Here is a 21,675-nt window from a genome sequence, read left to right as displayed (position 1 = left end):
TCTTTTTATTAACTATACAGGAGGCTAAAGGAGGATGTTGGTAATATTTTATGTGTGGAAAATTCATGTAAACTGCGTGAGTGTGGAAACTATAGGTTTTTTCCATTTTTACACTAATAAAACTATAATTACTTGCCAGACTTAATTCTGAGCAAATTTGGTGGTTTAAGACTAATTTTTTAAAGATATTAAAAAAGAAAAAATGTTTTTTAATACTCTTTGTGGTTATTTTTTTTCAAGCAATACATTCTTAAATATGGCTTGTAGAGGTATAGAAGTCACCAAAACTGTGGGATAAAATAGTTTCATATCTAAAATGTCATTTGGGAGAACCTATAAGTGATGTTCATTTAATGTTGTTTTTTTTCCGCTTTGTGTTCTGTGAAGAAGAAGAAATACAATTCTGGATAGATTGGCTCTCCCAGTCCATCCACGGCCACAGCAGGACGCGCCTTTGTCGGTTGGGATGCAGCAGCAGCCTCTCAGAGCTCTGCTCCATGCAGCACAGAGTCAGAGCATCTGCGCCTGCAGAGGATGCTGCTGCTGCTGCTGCTGCTGCCGAAGGACCGAGTTCATCACTCCGAGACGCGCGATCTTTTCCGAAGTAAGCTCGTACACTGATCATCTTTTTAGCCTGCGCAGGATCGGCGCTCAAACGAAAGAGGACAGAAACTCCAAAGACACTCTCTGATTCTTCACGTGGCTTCGTTGTTGAACTTGACTCGGGAGCATGGGAGTCGTCAGGACCGACGCAGCCCCTCACCGGCTGCAGAAGTTGGACGGCAAAACATTGAAACGCCGTGACTTTTGAAGGCTTTTGCAGCCCGCGTGCGCTTTTGGAGGATGCTCAACATGTGGCATTCAGGTAAAAAGCACCTTTAATCTGTCTGATGCTTGGAGGGATATTGATCAGGGAAGAGTCCCCGAGTGCAGCCAATTATTCACGGTAATGGAATGAAGACACTTGGGTGAGATAATGGATGATAGATCCAACAAGCTCGTTTTGGTCCCCGTCTTGGCAGTCCTCTTCGTTATGATCGGGTACCAGTACATTTGTCCGGCGGGCAGCAATTCGTGCCACTTTAAGACGGAGGAGAAATTCCGCGGAGTGAGCCTGCTCCCATCCCCGTATCAGGACACCGACGACTTCTACAGGGACCAAGACCTGGAGGATGACGCGCCTCCAAGAATACCGTCCAAATTCAACTTCACCGACAGAGACCTCGACCGCCATGTGGAGTTCAACATCAGAGGGGACGACGTGATTGTGTTTTTGCACATCCAGAAGACAGGGGGGACCACTTTCGGGAGACACCTGGTGAGGAATATTCGCTTGGAGCAGCCGTGCGACTGCAAGGCGGGCCAGAAGAAATGCACCTGCCACCGGCCGGGGAAGAAGGAGAGCTGGCTCTTCTCCCGGTTCTCCACCGGCTGGAGCTGCGGGCTGCACGCGGACTGGACCGAGCTGACGAACTGTGTTCCCGTCGTGATGGACAAGAAGGAGGCCCAGAGCAAGAAGAGGTAACAAGCGAGTTTCTGATGCGCGAGGAAGTTCTGGGGCCCCTGGGACCCCTTCAAAAAGTTCATTTTCACATTAAAAGCCTCATCATGATGCGGCTTAATATCAAAATAGAAAGTATTCATGGATTTCTAACACTTTATTTATACATTTGTGGCCATTAAGCCATTTATTTATGCAGCTTATATTTTTTCAATAATTTAATTCTAAAAGTGTAATATTTTATTTTTATTACTTTGGAAAGTAACATATACAAGTTCCTTTCAAAATAAAGTACATCCTGCTGTCCCGCAGTTGTACTGTAAAGCAGGCATGTCCAAAGTCCGGCTTGTGGGCCAAATGTCTAAATCTAAAAATAAATGACAAAACTTAAACCTATTTATTCAAACCGTTAGCTTTTTACTTTGAAGCCGAAGAGCCACAATGGTGGGATAAAAGAGTCACATGTGGCTCATAGCCTCTGGTTGCAGATCCCTGATCTAAAGCAAAACCTGCCAATTTCTGGCATTTTGCATTTTAAGTAATTTAGTCTTCAGAATTTTCTACTTCAATCAACTTGTTTCTGTGTAACCTTGGTTACAATTTTTTTATTATGCATATCACTAAATTGAACACAAATCTATCCAATGAATATCAGATTTAAGTAGCTGAAATAATTCAAATAAGTATTTTGTACACATTTTCCACTAAAACTAAACTTTTTTATGTAGTTTTCTTTTGTATGATATGTTTTTAGAGGGTTTTTTCAGAAAAAAAGACTTAACAGTTGAGTTTAGAATATTTCTGCATGCATTAATTTTTTTTGACTGATATTTTTCTATATTTAAAAACCTATTTCAAGTTGCAATACACAATGCAATGGCTGTACTAGCAATTTACTGTGAATTTTGCTTAAACATTTCTACTATGCACATTTTATAATCACGTCACAGTTCAGGTTAGTGACTGAAAAAAATCCATTTATAAAGCCACTTTTTCAGGGCATGGATGAAAGACCAAGAGAACTGACCAACACCTAAGCTGGATTTTTGAACTGCAGAGAATACCCTTCTCTCTTCTATAAAAAAATACAATCATTCAGCAAAATACACAAGCACATGATTTATTTCTGCTGTGCCAAGTGTTTTCTTTACTTAGCAAAGTGCTCACTGGATGCGACAGCTCTTCATTTCACAGCTGCAGCGCCTGCTCTGCACTTACAATCCTCTGGATGTTTGTCCTTTAGTGGCTCCTGCTCCATCCTTTCTGAGATTACACTTCCACGACAAAGACTGTTGGCAGACATGTCATTAAACTAGACGCACTCTCTCAAGGCAGCATCTTTATGAAGCACCTCTACTCAGTGAAATGACTGAAAGCGTTATGCAAATGTCATCCTCATAATTGAGAAATGCCTTTATTAAAATATTGATTAGGTCAAAGTACAAAAAAAAAGGTTACCTATGAGAAACTTAGTTGTCTAAAAAAACTTTACCTGTTCCTCAGCTTTGGGGGAAATTGTCAAGCGGCTTTCCAGTCTTTCAGATTTTTTTTTCCCAAAGATGTACATTTTTTTGGGTCCTGAGGTGGCAGTAAGGAGAAGCATTGCGGGGCTGTGATGGCATAACCTGTGTGGCCTTTTCAGTCGAGCCTGGTGTGCCGCATGGCGAGCTAGCCGTGTGGCCCTGGAAAGGTCAGGCGTGTCAGGCTGGATCATTGCGTGTGTCGAACTCTGCGGCGGGACTGGAGTGTGCTGTCAGTCAGGGGAGAAGTGGAGCAGCCACTGGGCTTTCTGGAGACAGTTCCTCATAGTGCCGCACTGTAAAGTTTATCTGATCGAGTATGTTGTGTTCCTCTAAGATGGTTTCAGCAGCTCTTTGGATGTCTGGTTGGCATATGTTCAATGTCCAACTAGTCTAGCCTGAAATCATTCATGGACAATATCATAAAGACACTAAAAAAACAAACAGATTTTTGATACTATACTCAAGTAAAAGACCACTGAGTAGATAATGTCTTCAAAAACCTGACCAATCATAGACTGCTTCATTTTACAAAAAGTTTCCACCCCTGGCGAGCTCTTACAGATGTCACCAGAAATTATACTCATTTACAAATAGGGCTGAGTAAAGAAAAATGTCAATTAAATTAACAGAAAATGTAATGATTAATTTGAAAATCTATGTTAATTTGTCAAATCTGTGAATCAACTGCAAAATATTGCTTTTATCTCTTTTGAGGCAAGGGACTCCTTTTAAGTTATTTTTTAATGTAAGATTTTTTTTCATTTAATTAAAAAAGCTTTTTATGCAAAAATAATATTCATAAATAACCAAAGTTTGTAATTGAATGGAAATTTGAATGAATATCAAAATCTTTAATAGATTATAATTTATTTGAGTTGAAACTAATTTAGAAGCTGATACTCACACCTATTTACAAACCAGTGACTGGACCAACTTTTGGTTCTGCTATTGTGGCTTTAATGTTAGCTTATCAGTACAAAAAGAAGTGAATGTCAAACATTTAAACAGTTTTATTTTTTATTTTTTACAGTATGTGCAAATTTAATAATAATTTTTAGCACAACTATTTCTAAGTTCTCCATCTTTATATTTTTTATTCCACTCCTATATTCTCTAAGGTTCTTGTTAGGTGTGGGTGAAACTACTACTCTTAAGCAGACAGGCTCAACATTTATTCAATTACACAGTGATTCCTGTAAAGCAATCCAAATCTCTGGTTCTGTGTTTGAGTAACCGCAGATGAAGCTGTCCGAGTCCAGACGGTTTCCAACTGCTGCTTTCTGAAATAAAATAGAAAAACTACCAAGTGCAGGGGTTGCCAACTGACTTCAATGTTTACCTGAACTCATTTCTACATTAAAACTATGGAGGCCTTGGAGTGCCTTTGAAATCATCATGCAGTTTCATCAGTAATAAATATAAATATGAAATAAATATAAATACTTTTTAAATGCATTTATAGTACATTAGATCATATTGATCCTCATACAGTAAAAACATATACACTTTTTGTTCTCCAAGAACTAACTGAAATTACCCCAATAAAAAGAAGATTAAAGCAAAAAAAAAAAAGAAAAGGTTGTATAAGGATGCTGGAGTCTTATTTCAAGTTAAGCCAAGTTGAACCCAAGATACATCAATGAAAGATATTTACACAGACATGTACACTCCAAATGATAGGTCAAAGTTTCATAATAACCTGTAAAGCTTGTTTTCGGAAATAGCAGAGCTAACAAATGCTTGCATATGAAGAAAATGGTAAACTCCATACAAAGATCTCCAAAGGATTCACTGAATGTAATTACCCTAAACAGATTATCCTTAAACGTGATCCAGTCACTTATATAAAACTAATTTCAGATCAGTTAGTCACGAATATTTTATATTGATTAGAAATTCTGTCACTAAATCTGTCACAAAGGCAAAACTAACAAGCATGAGTTAGTGGAACGCACCCATTTATTCTGGGATCTAAAATAATTTATCTTGCTCAGATGTTGACAGCCAAAAGCCATGATCTGTCCTCTGTTTCTTTCAATCAATATTTCTGTGGTCCAGGGCTTCATCTTTTGCTCTATGTTGGATTTTATTTAAGAAAAAGAGGTAACTTTACCATGACCCACTCCATCACAGTTTCCATAAATATACAATCACAATGTTGTTATTTTAACAAGCCAGTAAGAATGTGCGTATGTCTGCTATAAAGAGAATATATTAAACATTGAGTAAATGGGAACTGACTTGCTTTACAGCACATGCATCCAGTTTTGTTTTCAGATGAAAGTGAAGGTTTTCTTCTAGAAAGCAAAATAAATCATTTGGTTTCCATCTAATCTGCCAGTACTGGTAGTTTTACGGATTATTTTTAAATTCAGATTTCTGACCCCCTAACGCCTGAATTCATTTCACGATATGACGGAGAAAAAAACGAAACATTTGTTACTGTTATGTTCAGTACATGTAATATTAATGTAAGTGTGGAGTATAAGTGATTTGATGCATATTTTTTATCAACAATGGGTTAACATTTGCTGTTGTTTTTTATTTTATTTTGTTTTTTTATTTTTTTGGTGTCTCTCATCCAAAAAGCCTCAGGACAGGCTTCATCTGTCCATCAAGTATTGTATTCCAAGAAACATTTACATTCTTTAGAAACAACTGGTTATGCTTTCCTTGCTTGAGGCTTTCCTCCTGATGTTTCCATCCCTCTCTCTCTCTCTCTCTCTCTCTCTCTCTCTATATATATATATATATATATATATATATGTATATATATATGTGTATATATATATATATGTATATATATATATATATATATATATATATATATATATGTATATATATATGTATATATATATATATATATATATGTATATGTATATATATATATATATATATATATATATATATATATATATATATATATATATATATATATATATATATATATATATATATATATATATATATATATATATATATATATATATATATGTATGTATGTATGTATGTATGTATGTATGTATGTATGTATGTATGTATGTATGTATGTATGTATGTATGTATGTATGTATGTATGTATGTATGTATGTATATATATGTATGTGTGTGTGTGTGAATACATATATATATATGTATGTGTGTGTGTGTGAATACATATATATATATATATGTGTATACATATATATACATATATATAGAATAGTGTTTTAAAAGAAACTTTGACATTATGCAGAAAAATATCACGAGTCATGTTTTATTTTCCATAAATATCCATAAGTACAATGTTTAAAGCGCTGAGGTAAATGCCTCCCTTTTAAGACATCCTGTTCATGTTAGCCTATTTAGTCCTTGTTTCCCGGTGCAGTCTCAGTAATTTTATGCTTATACTGCATTTTTAATCAATTAATTATACAACCTGCATTAGCAGTTTCCTTGTTGGTTATGCATAATAGATGTTGAGCTCAGAAGTACAGAGAAACCAATCATGGGTGTAGTTCTGCTGCAACTAAAACCCTTTTCTGACTTGAGATTTGCAACACTAATGGCAACATCAATCTGCTAAAACAGCGGCCTTTCGTCATTCAGACAGTGGTCACTATTCCGCTAATGTCCCTCGCTCTTCATTCAGACAAGCATGAGAGAGAGACGGAGAGAGCCACAGGACAAACGGCGTTTAGTGAGGTGGGGACAGTAAAGAAGTCTCTGCCAGGAGTTTTTCAAATGTCACAGCAGGCGTTCACAACGGCTTCCTAACAGCAGCACTTGGCTTTCTGTCATTGGGTGAAAACAGCTGAAAATCTGGAAAGTATTAATGACACAGACAGAAGCACAAACTCTAAAACAGATGCTATCTGGCTAATAGTCCCTCTCCATTCATTTTTTGATCTGCCATAAAATAATTCACAACTGTCTTTTAATTATGATAATGCTGTTTTTAGCCAAAATTGAGAAATCTGTGTTGTTTTCTAGGATATCTTTTCTGCAGTAGTCCATTAGAAATTCATCTCGGAGTTGTGGGCGGGACTGTTGCAGCAGAGTAAGCCTGCCCTCATTTCCCATTTAGAAAATGATATTTTTTACACCACTCACTCCAACCTAATCATTCTGCAATATCACTATATCACGTCAAAAGGACTAGCTTAGTCATTCAGGCATTATTCAACTAGTATGTCTACTTACAAACTGAATAATGTAAAGGAAAAACAAGAATAAACAGAAAAACTAAAACACTCAATATCGATCTATATACTGGCGTCTTTTGCTAAATAAAAACATAAAATAATAAGAATCTTGTTATTTTTTAAGTTGAAGAAAACATGTGCCTGATTCACTCCTATTGCTAATTTCTATTTCTGTAGGGTCAATGTTAAATAGACTACAGAATAATAGAAGGTAGGCACGTCAAACTTTCCGAGAAGAAAAAGGTTCGGAAAAAAATAATTAATTCTTCAAGAAAAGAAGGGAGGATATTAGTTCATTTTCATAAATATCAGGTACAATGTTGATTTATAGTTGGCAAACATTCAGAGTGTATAGCAAAGCAATGCGTTAGGCGGAAGTTCATATTAGTTACTGATTTGACTGATGATTTTCAGACTTTTCCTCTTAGGATTAATTTTCCAAAGTACGTTTATGTTGAGTCCACTTGTCTTAGCTTAGAGATAGCCCAACAATTTAAATATAACCAGATTTTAAAAATGACATATGAGAACTGGACTCCTTTTTCAAAATCTTTAGACAAACTATATTTCTTATCAGCCTTGATGCAAAAAGAAAAAGACTTCAAAGACATTTTAAATAATGGTTCTTTCAAGACTGCGTTCCGTTACATATTAATCAAGTCACGTCTTCACAAAAATTTCCTTAAATAAATGTTTATTCAATGTTGCTGATTTTCGATTGGAATAAATATTTTGCAAATCATTCAAAAGAGGTCATGATTCCCCATTAGAGTTTATCCTATAGTTCACAGCAACATTAAAGACCAACTCTGAGGAAAATTGTATTTTTGGTATTTTTCTCACGATGGAGAGCATATATAAAAAAAATTGAATTTCTGAGTATTTCTTACTTAAATCATTGTGGATCAAGAGGAGACGAAAAAATACAATCGGTAAAAAAGCTTGTAGTTCTGATGTTAGACCTACAATTGGCAAGCCACAAGCTCCCTGCTCTGGTCCATTCTGATGCACTTGTAGACGACTAGATCCAAGTGCGTCTTAGTTTTTCTCGTCCAAGCTGGAATCTGAATCAAACTGTACGGCTGGATATGGCTCCAATATTGCTTGCCATTTTTGTTGCACCGGTAATGTTTGGTTGGGGTTGTGTGGGGCTTTAAGCCAGGAAAACCTAGGAAACAAATTTCTAATGAACTTCTGCCGCTCTGCAGAAACTATGTCATAGAAAACTACTGTTGTTTTTTACATTTTACCTAGAAACGTCAAAATTACAATTAAACGACGTACAGGGACTCTTTTTAAAGAAGAACAAAGTATGATCGAAGTGGGACTTTAATCTAAACGAAGAGATCGAAGAAATTAAATAAACCAGGTATATCAAGAGATTAGATACATAGTTTTTTTTAGATTTCTTATATAAAAAACATTTTCGTTTAACTTGAGGCAGCTCATTTAGTTGATCAAACATTCAATAACTTACACAAATTTTAAGGCTCCCTTTTTTATACAAGCTCAGAAAAAAAAGATCTCTTGATGTTCATAAAAACATTTTTTCAAACAGATTCTTTCCTTACTTACTATTGAACTGGTTTAATAACATTTCAATGTTAAGCTTTAATTGAACTCATCAGCAAAAGCATGAGATAAAATCTGGTTTCATGCTTCACAGACTCATCTTTACCAGCTATTTACACACTCAGTGGACAAGGTGAAGGTTCAGATCTGCTCCGAGGCTAAACGTCCTCCGGAAACAGATCAGGTTGAATTAGGAAAGATTAGTAGATTTACAGTTCCGGTCATATCCTCAGTTCTAGGCGGAAAAGTGTTCATCAAAATGATGGGATGTTTATTATATATGAAGCAAAGACTTCCAGGGAACGGATATTGCTTTTCTTGTGTCATTAGTCAAACTTGTCATTGCTGGAAGGCCTGATCGGTTAACCAGTTGGTCTGATAATTAAATGTTATTTCCACAGACAGTGTTGCACATGTCTAACACATGTTCACAGTCTTAGGAAATCAAATAAAAATGAGGTTACTGAGGTAGAAGTGATTTCATAAGATATAGTTTTTTGCCAGAACAAATACACTTAAAATACTTTCTTCATTAAAATAAAGTTTATAGCATTATGTGAATAAAGACACACTCCTACTGCCTTCTCACACCCAGAGCCAAACTGCAATTTTCCTGATTTATTGAAAAAATGACTTTGTTGATTTTAATTTCTCTGTATTTTTACATTTACTATAATGTAACATTTTGAGATTTTGTGATAATATGTAAAGTTTGTTACGAGTGAAAAGTTTTTTTATTTCTCTATTTTTTAAAATTTGTTGTTATTATTTATACCAGGCAAAGTTGATTTAATTTTTTTTTAATTTTGAGTAAAAACTCAAAGTTTTTTCTCCCATAAAGCTTGGCAGGAAACAGCCAAAGGATTGCCAATAAAAGCAGAAATGAGGTGTCACAAACACAACGTCTTATCTCTGTACTCAAGCATGCAAACCTGAGACGGCCATTATGTCCTATGTACCACAGGACGAACTAATCCTGGTTTGAACATCAGGTTTTAAAAGTTTCCTTTTGCTTTGGGAGCAACACACATCTGTACCACAAAGCTATGCAAGATTTTAAACTGTTCTTTTTTTTTTTTTATTCTGCTGTTGTTTTACTCAATTTTCTTGTTTTTACTTTACCTCTCTAATGATCACATCAGGTTTGAGCTGAAAATCATTCCAGTTTAATTCAATTTAATTCAATAGTCGTCTCAATGGGCTTCATACCGGTAATTGTGCAGTAAACATAATATCATAAGGATCATGAAGAATTCTATTGTTAAATTCTAAAATAAACTAACTAAACAGACTAAACTGCATGGGCATCCCTGCCCTTAGACCCTCCTTCTCAGTAAGGACAAACTCCTAAAAAAAACGGATTACGGAAAAAAAAAGATGAAACCTCAGGGGTGTCCACATGAAGGAGGGATCCTCCCCCAGGAAGGACAGGCAATGTACCAGAACTTTTAGAGAAGAACTATCTTATCTAAATCTACAACTACATGTTTAAATAGTCCAGCAGATGAGCTTCATCCAGATGGAGTTGGGGGAGGACTGGGGGTGGGAGATGTGCCAGAGGCGAAGTCCACGGTCAGGTACAGCTGTTTCTTTCTCAATATATCTTAATAAATCTCTTTTAGTCAATGTTTGGGTCCATGGTTTCAGTTTCTATAGGTCAAATCTTAACAGTCCTTTCTCAAAAAGAACCATTTCCGCAAAGTCTTCCTGTGCTCTCCTACATTTGGATTCTGATGTAACCAGATTTTCATGACAATTTCAAACCAAAATTGATTTGATAGATTGATTTATTTCAAGCATTGTAGTCAAAGCAATAAAGAATTTACATATATTTATCAAACTCATTACAGAAATGTTGAAATGCATAATTTTTTATTTATTTATTTATTTTTTTTTTTTTTTTTTTAACCTTGTCCTGTCCAACAGCTGGGCAAACAGATGAGAGCTGAGGGCCTCTTGTGTTGGACATATTTTACTTTAACAAGAGGGGTTATTTATCTTCAGACAAACCAAAGGTATGTCTGAATAAACCCCTTTTGTAATTGAGGCCAAACTTTATTAATTTCAAACATGTTTGAAGATCTTTGGTGTTGGACCGGACGGAAAAGGAAAGAGGGGAAGAAGAGAGAGGGACGTTAGAGAGAGGGGGGGAAGGAGGGTGATAGTAGGAGGGGAAGGGACCATGAAGCAGCATAAAGCAACAAGTTTACTGGTTGTTAATCACCATGGTAAGGCTCAAATGCAGTACAAAAAGGGCGGAGCCTGTCCACACACACACCCAAGTGTCAAACACACCTGCTAGCTGCAAAAATGTCCATCTGTCAATATGTACACAAAACAGATAGTGCTCACACGCATACTTATGCCTTAAAACCAACTAGTGTGAAACATTTCATTCATTCAGTCACGCAAACCGCCAGTGCAAAGGTGAGCCAACACCCGTGCTCAGGTGAGTGCTCATGTTCTTCTAAAATGGATGGTGGAATGTGTAAAGAAGAAGGGAGAGCGCCCAGCCATCCCCACCCCAAGACCCCCACCGCAGCAGCAGCGGCAGCCGGAATCCCCCCCACGCCACACGGAAACCGGCAGGGAACAACCGCCGCCCGGGCGACCAAGCCCGCCACCCAGGCCAGGGCCAGCAGGACCGCCGCAAGGCCCCCAGAGCCAGAGAGCAGGGAGGCACGGAGGGAAAGAGAGGGCCGCCCCAGCCCAACCAGGAGAACAGCCCCCCCGCCGCGCCGGGAGAACCCAACGCAGGGCCCCACCGGAGAGGGACGCCCACAGCCCCAGACGAGCACCCCACCACCACCCAGGAGTTCTGGGCATCCCCCCGCCCCAACCCCAGGTACGAGCCAGGACCCCCCAAGGGAGACCCGCTCCGCACTCCAGGCAGCCATCCGCCCGGCCCACGGTTGTCCAGGGAGGAGCAAGGCAGGGGCCCGCCGCCCCCGCCCAGGAGGGGGGAACCCCGGGGAAAAAAGAGGGCCCACAAGGGGTGTTGTAAATATGGCCCGACCAGGCTCGGCCACAGTTGGAAATTTGGCGGGGCCCAGCGCTCAGGAGCAAGGACCAGAACCCACCCCCCAGGGACACCAACACCCCCGGCTCAGATGTAATGTGAACCCCCCCACCCCGCGGAGAGAGCACCGCCGGGCCCAGGAAGCCGGCACCCCGGGGACACGGCCGCCGTTGCAAAGGGGCCCGTACCCCCCACCAGGGAAGAGGCAGGGGACAGATGGTCCTAGGTCCCACCTTCCTTGCAAAATGTGTGTGCGTGTATGTGTGTTTAAGAGGGTGTGTGTGTGCATGTGTGTGTGTTTATGTTGGGATGTATATATTGAGGGGGGAGGGGTGTGTGTACTAAGGGGGGTGCAGTTAAAATTGGCGGGTAGGGCATTAAGGGGACATCTCCTGATTACTCACAGTGATGTCCCCTCACCCCCCCCACCAAGGGGCCCTAAATGTCTAAGGTGCGGTTAAAATTGGCGGGTAGGGTGCTAGGAGGACATCTGCTGCTTGCCGGCAGTGATGTCCAAGCACCCCCCCTACCAAGGGCCCTACATGTCTAAGGTGCAAATAAAACCGAAAGAGGGGGGGCCCACTCCATACGGCAACCATAGGAGGGGGGGGCACTGCCTAGTAAACCCCCCCCCCAAGGCTCATCGCAGGCTAAGCCCCCCACCCCCTCACCCTATTATGAGGTTATATGAGGAAGGGGGTAAGTTGGGGACAGCTGGTAGACTGTCCCCCGGTGGTCAAACAGCTGTCCCCCGCCCCCCCCCCAGCCCAGGGGCTGAAATGCATAATTTAAAAAGACAGAAAATAAAACAAAACAAAAAAGTCACTTTTGCTTAATTAAATACAGTGATCATTAACTAAAGTCAAGTAGAGCTTGATTTATTGCTTGAAAAGGAGTGGGAAGAAGCGAATTTATATAATCCCACACCTGCTGAGTTAATTCCTTTTATAGTTTTACAGTTTTTGTAATCCGGCTCTAAACCGATAGATTCTTTTTCAGGTAACAAAATGATTGATTATCTTCGGAAAACATTCATTCACCAAGTACTTGACTCAACTGTTTGGTTGGTTTTAGATATCCTAAAATCATTCATACCTCCGGCAAATGTCTGTCTGTACTCATCACAGTTTATACAAAAATTGTACATCGTTTTATTACTTTCTGGGAGTAGTACATTTGTTTTAATTTGTCATTTCCAAACAAAAACAAACGTTTTGGTTGAATAAAAGTGACTTATTTCAAAACTTGGGCATGTTTTGAATTAATTCAAAGTTGACCACTAATAATAACTAATTCTATTTTTAGTTTTGTCTTGCTCTCACCTGGTTGCGTTTGCAATCAGCACAGCTGAATCATGTCATTAATTGATCAACCCTGATCAACGTGCTTCCTTTCACATTAAAATTATTAGTAAAATGTTCTGCTAGTTTGTCATGGCTTCATTTTATGGCATGTGTGGTTGTAAACCTGTGCTTCAACTTAAAGATACTCAAGTCATCCAGAATTAATAAAATAAGAATCATCATCCTGCCTCCAGCATTTGGTTCCTCCACACCACCAGCAAAAGCTCCAGTAGACACCTCTCTGGTTCAGTGTGACATAAATAACAATTTTAGTGCAAAATCGGAATCTTTCCTTGTGTTATACACCAAAGGCAGAGGTGAGAGGCTTGAAGTCACCAGGTGCACTAGATTAAAGGAAGCACAAAGATACATCAAACTGTGTGGCGTTATGGGGCAGAGCATCACATTACCTCTGCCTGCATGTGTTATATTAAAGAAGGGAAGAGATGGCAAAGAAGAGAGTAGAATACAAATATGTTACACATTGACTGCTCTTTCCCCAATAAAAAAAGACATACTAAACCTTTTAAAATTCATGGAATAGATGGGGTACTTGTCTTCCTAATTAAATCTTTTTATTTTTTTATTTCTAAATTGTCAAATACAGATAGTTTCTTTTTCATAAAGTTGGTTTCTGCAAAATCATCTAGTCAGACTTTTTGAGCAACTTTGAAACCAGTTAAAGCTTGCCAAAGAGTAATGGACATAGTGGAAGGCTTGCCAAATTCTTGCACATTGGTGCAGTTGTCAAATATTTGCTAGTCTGGCATTTATGAATATCTAAATGTCTTATTCAGTTCCTGTAATGTCATACAAATGGTTAGAAATTTGCTCTATTAGCAGTGTTACAGAATCATGGTGTTCAATGCCTGAAATATTCCAGTAACTCATTTCATTCCTTGGTATGCTTTGACGGTTTCCTGATGTTTTTCTCTGAGAAATGAAGTGATAATATTCCAGATTTGTTTCCAAATCTTTGTGAAATTCCGATTTCAGAATGATGGCATTAAACTCAGTCACTGATCAGCATGAACTCACAAGCTGACCGAACAGAGCCGGTGTAAAAATGGATCTGGCTAAATGTAGTTGTCAGAGTGCTGAGTCAGCATGTGCAGTGATTTAGAGATTGTGTTTAATGTGCCCAAAAGGCCTATTTCGTGGCAGCGCCGCTGAAATGATCCTATTATCACAGGGACAATTAACTTTGTGCTTTTTTCCCTCTCTAACTGAGAAACTCTAAATTTAACATAAAGAACAACTTGTTCTAAAGCAAGACCCACTTTTACTGATTGTATGAAGATACACATGCTTTACATGAATTAAATTTAACACGAAAAAGCCTAAAGTTTATAGTGTGTGTGAATATTTTGTGTAATGTTGATACTTATTGTATTAAGTGACAGATTGACATATCAAGCAGTGACAAGGAAAACACCTGTCTGCCTTAAAACTCAATTATAACCTGCAAGGCCTGACTGGAGGACTTTGCCAGGAATAACTGCCTCTGGAGCTGATTTATTATAACAACCTGGAGAAAAGGTCATCTGTCCTTATCTGAGGGGGGGAGCTGATGACAGGCAACTTATACTGTAGGGAAGCTCACCTGAGTTTGCTGCCTCGCACAGCTCCTCAATTTGGATTCAGAGGTTGACTGAGCACCTGGCACACGTAAAGTGTGAGGTAGAGTCACCTTCACAGGCTAATCCTCTGCTGCGATGCTGCGCTACGTAGCAGGATTAGTCACGCCGTGTTTTGAAGTTGTAATTATTTGTACTTTGTGATTCGCCAAGACTTTAGAAATGTAAGTCTGCTTCAAGGAGAAGAAATGACACAATAAATTTGACTTTCAGTAGTTCCAGCATGTGTAAATTGGTTGAAACTGGAACCTCAAAATATTGATCTACAGTATATTGATTTTTTTATTTTTATTATTATTATTATCTTTCAGTCAGACTGATGAGAGAGATGTGAATGATCATACGTAACAGATTGAAGTCCAGATTGCATCTTAAATCCCTGTATTTCTTAAAAGGTTTGGTTTTGTTTTTGAAAAGTTGTCATACATTATTTCCTTTAGTGGTTTGTAGGCCCATGCAATTAATTACCGGTAATTATCTAATATCATAATACAAACAAAGGCTTTGTCGCATTCTTTTGTTTTATTTATCATAACAGATTTCCAACCTTTACTTTTACACAACCAAGAGCTTTTTTTTCAACAGAGAACAAAAAAGAAAAAGGAAAACATCAGGTCGAGAGTGCTCCAGTTTAATACATCCTTTCTGCGCAATCCAAAAAATATTGAGACCACAAACTTTTCATTAATATCAAAATACATATGATGACATTCTACAGTTTATCAGACTGTAGAACACAAAGAGCGAGGAGAAAATAAGAAGTTGAGACACAGTGAGGTGACACCAGACGATTTGAACAATTTAGACTTTTTTTTTTATAATAAACTTTTGCTTTGTCATCAGGAAGAGGTGAACTTTCCCTCCGGGCCTACATCATGTTTTTCTAAAGCCTTCAGAGTAAACTGCATCCATATATAACACAATATATTACCTTTGGCACACTAAAGAATGATTTTTTTCAATGAAATATTAGTTATTTAAACAATTCTTTTTCCTACCCGGAAGTAAGACAACTCGATCTCTGAGGCATCGGCTTTCTCTCCGTGTGGGTGTGGCTTTTTTATGATGTCAGCCAAAACCAGCCTCGGCGGCGTGTCTCGTTTCGTCCACGAAAACAAATAACATCCAAACTTTGCAAAGATGGATGTGCATATTGTGCTTATAAAATGCAGCGTTTGTAGTCTGGAAGCAGTGCTGACTCTTCCTGGAAGGGGCTGTTCTCACTTACTTATGACACAATGTGAGAACCCACTTGTTTTCGCGGATTGGGAGGGGCTGGTGCTCAAAGCGCAAGTTTTTAGAGGAATGCACAGAAATACTTGAATGGAGCAAAATGCTGCATTGTGGTTATTTTTTGTGATGAATTAACATTATAGTTAAACGCTCAAAAAATTGATTTTGCATGAAATAGGCCCTTTACTTTCTGAAATAGGAAAACTCGTCAGGCATTATTGCTTACATACTAAATTAAAATTTAATTTGTGCCATTTAAAAAAGATATGTAAAATTCTCTGTAATTGATTGCAATTGACATAATAATTTGACATCCCTATAGTATGTATTGCAGCCATTGTAATTAATGATATTTATTTTAATATCCAAGATATTTAACAGATTATTCCACTAAAAACTCATTTAACTCCTATAAGCCCTAGGTTTATCTGTTTACATATAGCTTATGTTTTATGTGCATGAAAGCAGAAGCAATCTCAGATTTTGTGGGGGTTTTGTGTTACATCAAATAGTTTTTTTCCCTCTTGACAAGGATTTTCTCCTTTAGATCAATTTACATTCATGCCCACCCACAGGACTGTAGTATAAATCGAGTCCCAGGCCACAACATAATAACTATAAATTGAAAATCTGCCCTAACAACAGCAGAGCACTCGAAAGGAGAGTAACATCTTGCAACATCACAGAGTGCTGGTGTGGAACAAATAGCATTATGTTGCAGCACGAGCTGTGATACAGCACATCAACCTCATTGTAGGAATCTGCCCCCCCCCCCCAGTGCAGTCAATTCATCTGGTGATGCACCAACAGAGCTTTTAAGCCCCACCCACAAATCCAGCGATCAGTTTACTCCTCATGGCTCCTCATCCTGCTCCATTCATCATTCTCTGCTGGGCTTCCCTCTCCTGCTCAACATCGGAGATTTGTTTACTGATTCTTTGAGTGTTGAAGTTGTCCAGGTGTTAGTGACATTTGCTTCCATTTTAATACCAGTCGTGCTTGTGAATCACAACAAGTCACGGATCGGGGAGCTTGTAAGTACCTTTAGGTGTGTCCTTTGTAATGATCAGAAATGTCATCAAGATGCAGATTGTTCCATTGTTACACACTTAAAGAAGTGGCAAAAAAACTATTTGGCTGCAAATATAGCAAATATTTTAGTCTCCACATGTCTGTAATTAGCTTTGTAAAACAAAACTCTTTATTAGTTTGTGTTTTTATTTAATTGTAGAAGTTAAGCATATAACATTCCAATAATATGAATAATGGGCCCATTCCTCCCTCCACAAAATAGAAAATGATTGATTTAACTCTTTAACAACCCACTCCCATGAAAATTGTGTTTTTGGTGTTTTTATCTTGCACTTGTGGAATTTCTTTCTTCAAATTGTTGTGAATCCGGAGCGGACAAAAAAATCTGTTCTAAGAGCTAATTTGTGATTTACAAAAAACAGCTCCCCGCTTTTAACTCTCAGCAACGGAGGGAAGATGGAGGGTGGGGTTGCTCCGCGCCAGCGGTCTCGTCCACAACTCGGAGGCGAATTTCTAATGAACAAACGCTGCTCCGCTGAAAATATGTTCTAGAAAACGACACAAATGTTTTTATTTTGGCTATACAGTAAACAGCATAATCATAATAAAAAAGACCACTGGGAACACTTTTAAAATAGATTAAAAGATGATCAGAGTGGGACTTAAACAACACTTAAATAACTCATGCTCTTATACTGTTAACTCTTTGGCCGTTCATGTCATCAGCTTGAATCCGCTGATTCTATTTCTGATGATGTAAGTATCCAATGTTAAGGGGTTAACTGCTTATTTAACTGCTAGGAAAACAGCTGTTGCTGTCAAAAAATATCCTTTTTTCCCTAAAAGTACTACAAAATACAATTTTGTGGAAATGCGAAATTTTCCTAACCAAATAAAAGGCAGTGTTGGCTCAGTGTTGGTGTTAATGTTTAGATGGTTTAACCTGGATGTTTCCAGAGAACCTGCTTTTTTCCCTACAGAGACAGTCAGGGTCCTATTGAAACACCATTTAAAATGTTGTAATGCAGCATATTTTTGAGGAAAAAACAGCAGTACTTCCCTCCAGCCAGCGTGGCGGGAATCTACCTGTGAGGATTGTGAACTTTTGGTGTGGTTTTTGTTAGCTATGTTGTGTTTTCTTCTTCTTCTAATATTTTCTGGCAGGAAGAATATGTTATGGTTTTTAGTCATGTTCTGTTTTAAAATTGTCCCTTTGGCAGTTACACTAGTTTCAGGATTGTCGTGATTCACATCTGTCTTCATTTGAGTTAATTATCCTCAGTCTATTTAAGAGTCTGGTTGTTAGTATGTCATGGTCAGGTCATCTGCTCTGCTGTGCCACCTTGTTGTTTTTCCATGGTTTTTGTCATGTTTATTAAAGGTTTCAATTTCTGCCACCAAGCCTCGTCTCCTGCATGGCGGGTCCTACACCACCAGTTCCTGACACCACCTTAGCAAATCTGCCAACTGCAACCAGGAACAACAGAAAAAATGTACAATGAAATTCAAGTTGGTGTTCAGTTGGTGTTTAGTGCATTTATTTTTCTGTTGTTGTTCCTGCAAGTAATGTTTACTAAAGTGGATTTTATTGTACTCTTACAATGAAACCCACTTGAATGGACATGACTTCAAACTAGACCCTGACCTTGACATGGTGCCTCTGTCGGCCTCCTCCCCCTCTCCTCTCCGCTTGGCTGCTGATTCTCAACACCTGCGACCACTTACCTCATCACCTCATCCGCCTTCATAAGGAGCCACAGGATCATCAGTCTTCGCCAGTCCGTTGCCCCTGATGGTGCATAGTTGGTCTTCAAGTCAAGCTATAGTTCGTTTGCTACGTCAAGTCCATGACTAAATCTGTCTCTCTCTACTCACCTTCAGGAATCCAGTACCACGAGTGGTCGCCTGAATCAGCTTCCAGCCGGTCTCGCCAATCTGTCCTCCCCTGCGGTCCCACCACGAGCCTCTGCCACCTCAAGGATCCCAACCTTCGCCAGCATCTGTCTACGGAGAAATCCACCAGTGACGCTGCTAACCTCTGTCTCCAGTTTGGAACCGACATCCAGTCCTGCTCACGCTCTGCTCTCTGCTCCTCGAATTAAATCTCTTACCTGCCACGCTCGCCTCCCGCTGTGTTTCTTCTGGGTTCCAGCATCTGGGTTCGAAAAGTGTTCTGTAGCCATGACAGAACGGACTGGCCCTAACCCCGACCCAGCTGACCCAGAAGGACTCAGATTAGCCGTTTCCCAACAAGGCATTATGCTGGGGCGTCAAGCGGACGCCCTGTCACAAATGGCTGCTGCCCAGCAGGATCTCTTTCATCGCATAGATGGTATGACTCAGACCTTGCATGAAATAACTAGCCAGTTTTCCCAGGTTTCGCCTGCCGCAGTCCACACTCCGGTCATCCCAGCTTCCTCCGCTTCCGGATCGCCGTCCGCACCCGAAAACATCCGACTCCAACCGGAACCTTTCTTCGGGGATGTGGAAGCCTGCGGAGGATTTTTGCTGCAGTGCCAGTTAATATGTCAACAAGCTCCCCGATTCTATCAAACCGACCACAGTAAGATCACACTCATTGTCAATTCTCTACGAAGCAAAGCTCTCCAGTGGGCCCAAGCCTTTCTCTCTGCCAATCCCATCTCTCACCTGTCTTATGAGCGTTTCCTCGGCGAATTCCGCCTGATATTCGACCAACCTCATAAACGGGAAGAGGCGACCCGGCGGCTGCTTGCACTCAAACAGCGGAGCCGTCCTGTTAGCGATCACGTCATCGATTTCCGCATTCTAGCGGTTGAAGCTGGCTGGCCCGATCTGGCCCTCAAAGGTGTTTTCTACCAGTCCTTAAATGAACAAATTAAAGACCACCTTTGTTCTCAACCGGAAGCACGATCCTTTGAGGAGTTAGTTGCCGCCGCTCTCAGGTCAGACGTTAGGATACGTGAACGCCAAAAAGAACGGAATCATCCGCCTCCACGTCATCCAACTAAGTCAGTCCACGCTCCACCGATCGATCCAGGCCCGTATGCTGAATGTCCTGTCCCCTCCAAGACTATGGATGAACCCATGCAGATCGGTCACTCAAGGCTATCAGAAGAGGAGCGGCGCAAAAGACGCGAAGCTGGAGCCTGTTTCTACTGTGGGGCTAAAGGCCATTTAGTCTCGGGGTGCCCAGTACGTTTAAACTCCCAAGCCCCCCGCTAGACGACAGGCCGCGAGGGGAGTTATCTGCCACAAGTTCTGGTAAAGAATTTATGTATTTACCTGTCAAGTTATGCCTCGATCTCCAAGTTCATGATCTTCGGGCCCTCGTAGATTCTGGGGCGGAACAGAGTCTTATTGACTTTCATGTAGTTAACCACTTGTCTATCCCCACAGAGCCCCTAGAAACCCCCATTGAAGCTTCTGGCCTCGGGGGACAACACCTGTCCCGTATCACCCACCGTACCAAGCCCATTCTACTCGTCACGTCAGGTAACCATAGGGAATCAGTTCAGTTTTACATCACCCAGTCCGCGCATACTCCCATAGTGTTAGGGTTCTCCTGGCTTAAGTTACACAATCCCCAATTTAACTGGGCTCAAGGATCTGTCACTCAATGGAGTTCGTACTGTCTCGCTAACTGTTTACTGTCCGCGGTTCCTCGTGTGTGTCCCATTGATACAGAGAGTCCCGTCTCGGTAGATCTTGCTTCCATTCCATCATGTTACCACGACTTAAAAGCGGTTTTCAGTAAAACGAAGGCTAGCGCCCTTCCCCCGCATAGACCTTACGATTGCGCTATTACCCTCCTTCCTGGTGCTCCTTTACCTAAGGGGCGGCTATTCAACCTGTCGGGCCCCGAAAGAAACGCCATGGAACAGTACATCCAGGAAGCGCTTTCACTAGGGCACATACGACCCTCCTCCTCCCCTGTGGGGGCTGGATTTTTCTTCGTGGAGAAAAAAGATAAGACACTCAGGCCTTGTATCGATTACCGCGAACTTAATCAGATCACAGTCAAAGATAAATACTCCCTGCCACTAATCACATCCGTTTTTGACTCCGTTCAACAAGCTCGAATCTTCACTAAATTAGACCTCCGCAATGCGTACCATTTGGTTCGCATCAAAGAAGGCGACGAATGGAAGACTGCATTCAAAACCCCCTTAGGCCACTATGAATATTTGGTCATGCCTTTTGGCCTCACCAACGCCCCTGCAGTCTTCCAGAGGTTAGTTAACGACATACTACGTGATTTCCTTAATCGGTTCGTCTTCGTATACTTAGATGACATTCTCATCTACTCTCAGGATCAGGCCCAACATGAACACCACGTACGTCTAGTGCTGGAGAGATTATTGGAAAACCAGCTTTTTGTAAAATTTGAGAAATGCGAGTTTCATGTTTCAACCGTTCAGTTTCTCGGCTATATCATTGAGGCTGGTTGCATCCGACCTGATCCTGCTAAGTTGGAGGCCGTCACCAACTGGGCTCCTCCAGACAATCGGAAAAAACTTCAACAGTTTTTAGGCTTCGCCAATTTTTACAGGCGCTTTATCCGTAATTACAGCAGCATAGCTTCTCCCCTCACGCGCCTTACTTCTACTTCTCACCCCTTTGTCTGGTCCACTGAAGCCCAACAAGCCTTT

General features: G+C 40.1%; 1 protein-coding gene across 1 annotated transcript in view; it reads left to right on the top strand.

Moving 5' to 3' along the window:
* The window catches only part of hs6st3b (heparan sulfate 6-O-sulfotransferase 3b), a 97,625-nt gene that overhangs the window by 192 nt on the left and 75,758 nt on the right, over positions 1–21,675 (top strand). The window contains exon 2 of the mRNA XM_023951028.2: positions 388–1,521. Within this exon, the coding sequence (XP_023806796.1) occupies positions 977–1,521 (545 nt within the window). The 5' untranslated portion in view covers positions 388–976. The remainder of the gene's footprint in view (positions 1–387; positions 1,522–21,675) is intronic.

This window comes from Oryzias latipes, chromosome 21 (genome assembly GCF_053564925.1).
Source record: "Oryzias latipes strain Hd-rR chromosome 21, Olatipes_Hd-rR_3.1".
NCBI lineage: Eukaryota > Metazoa > Chordata > Actinopteri > Beloniformes > Adrianichthyidae > Oryzias > Oryzias latipes.
This window is presented reverse-complemented; position numbering and strand designations above follow the sequence as displayed.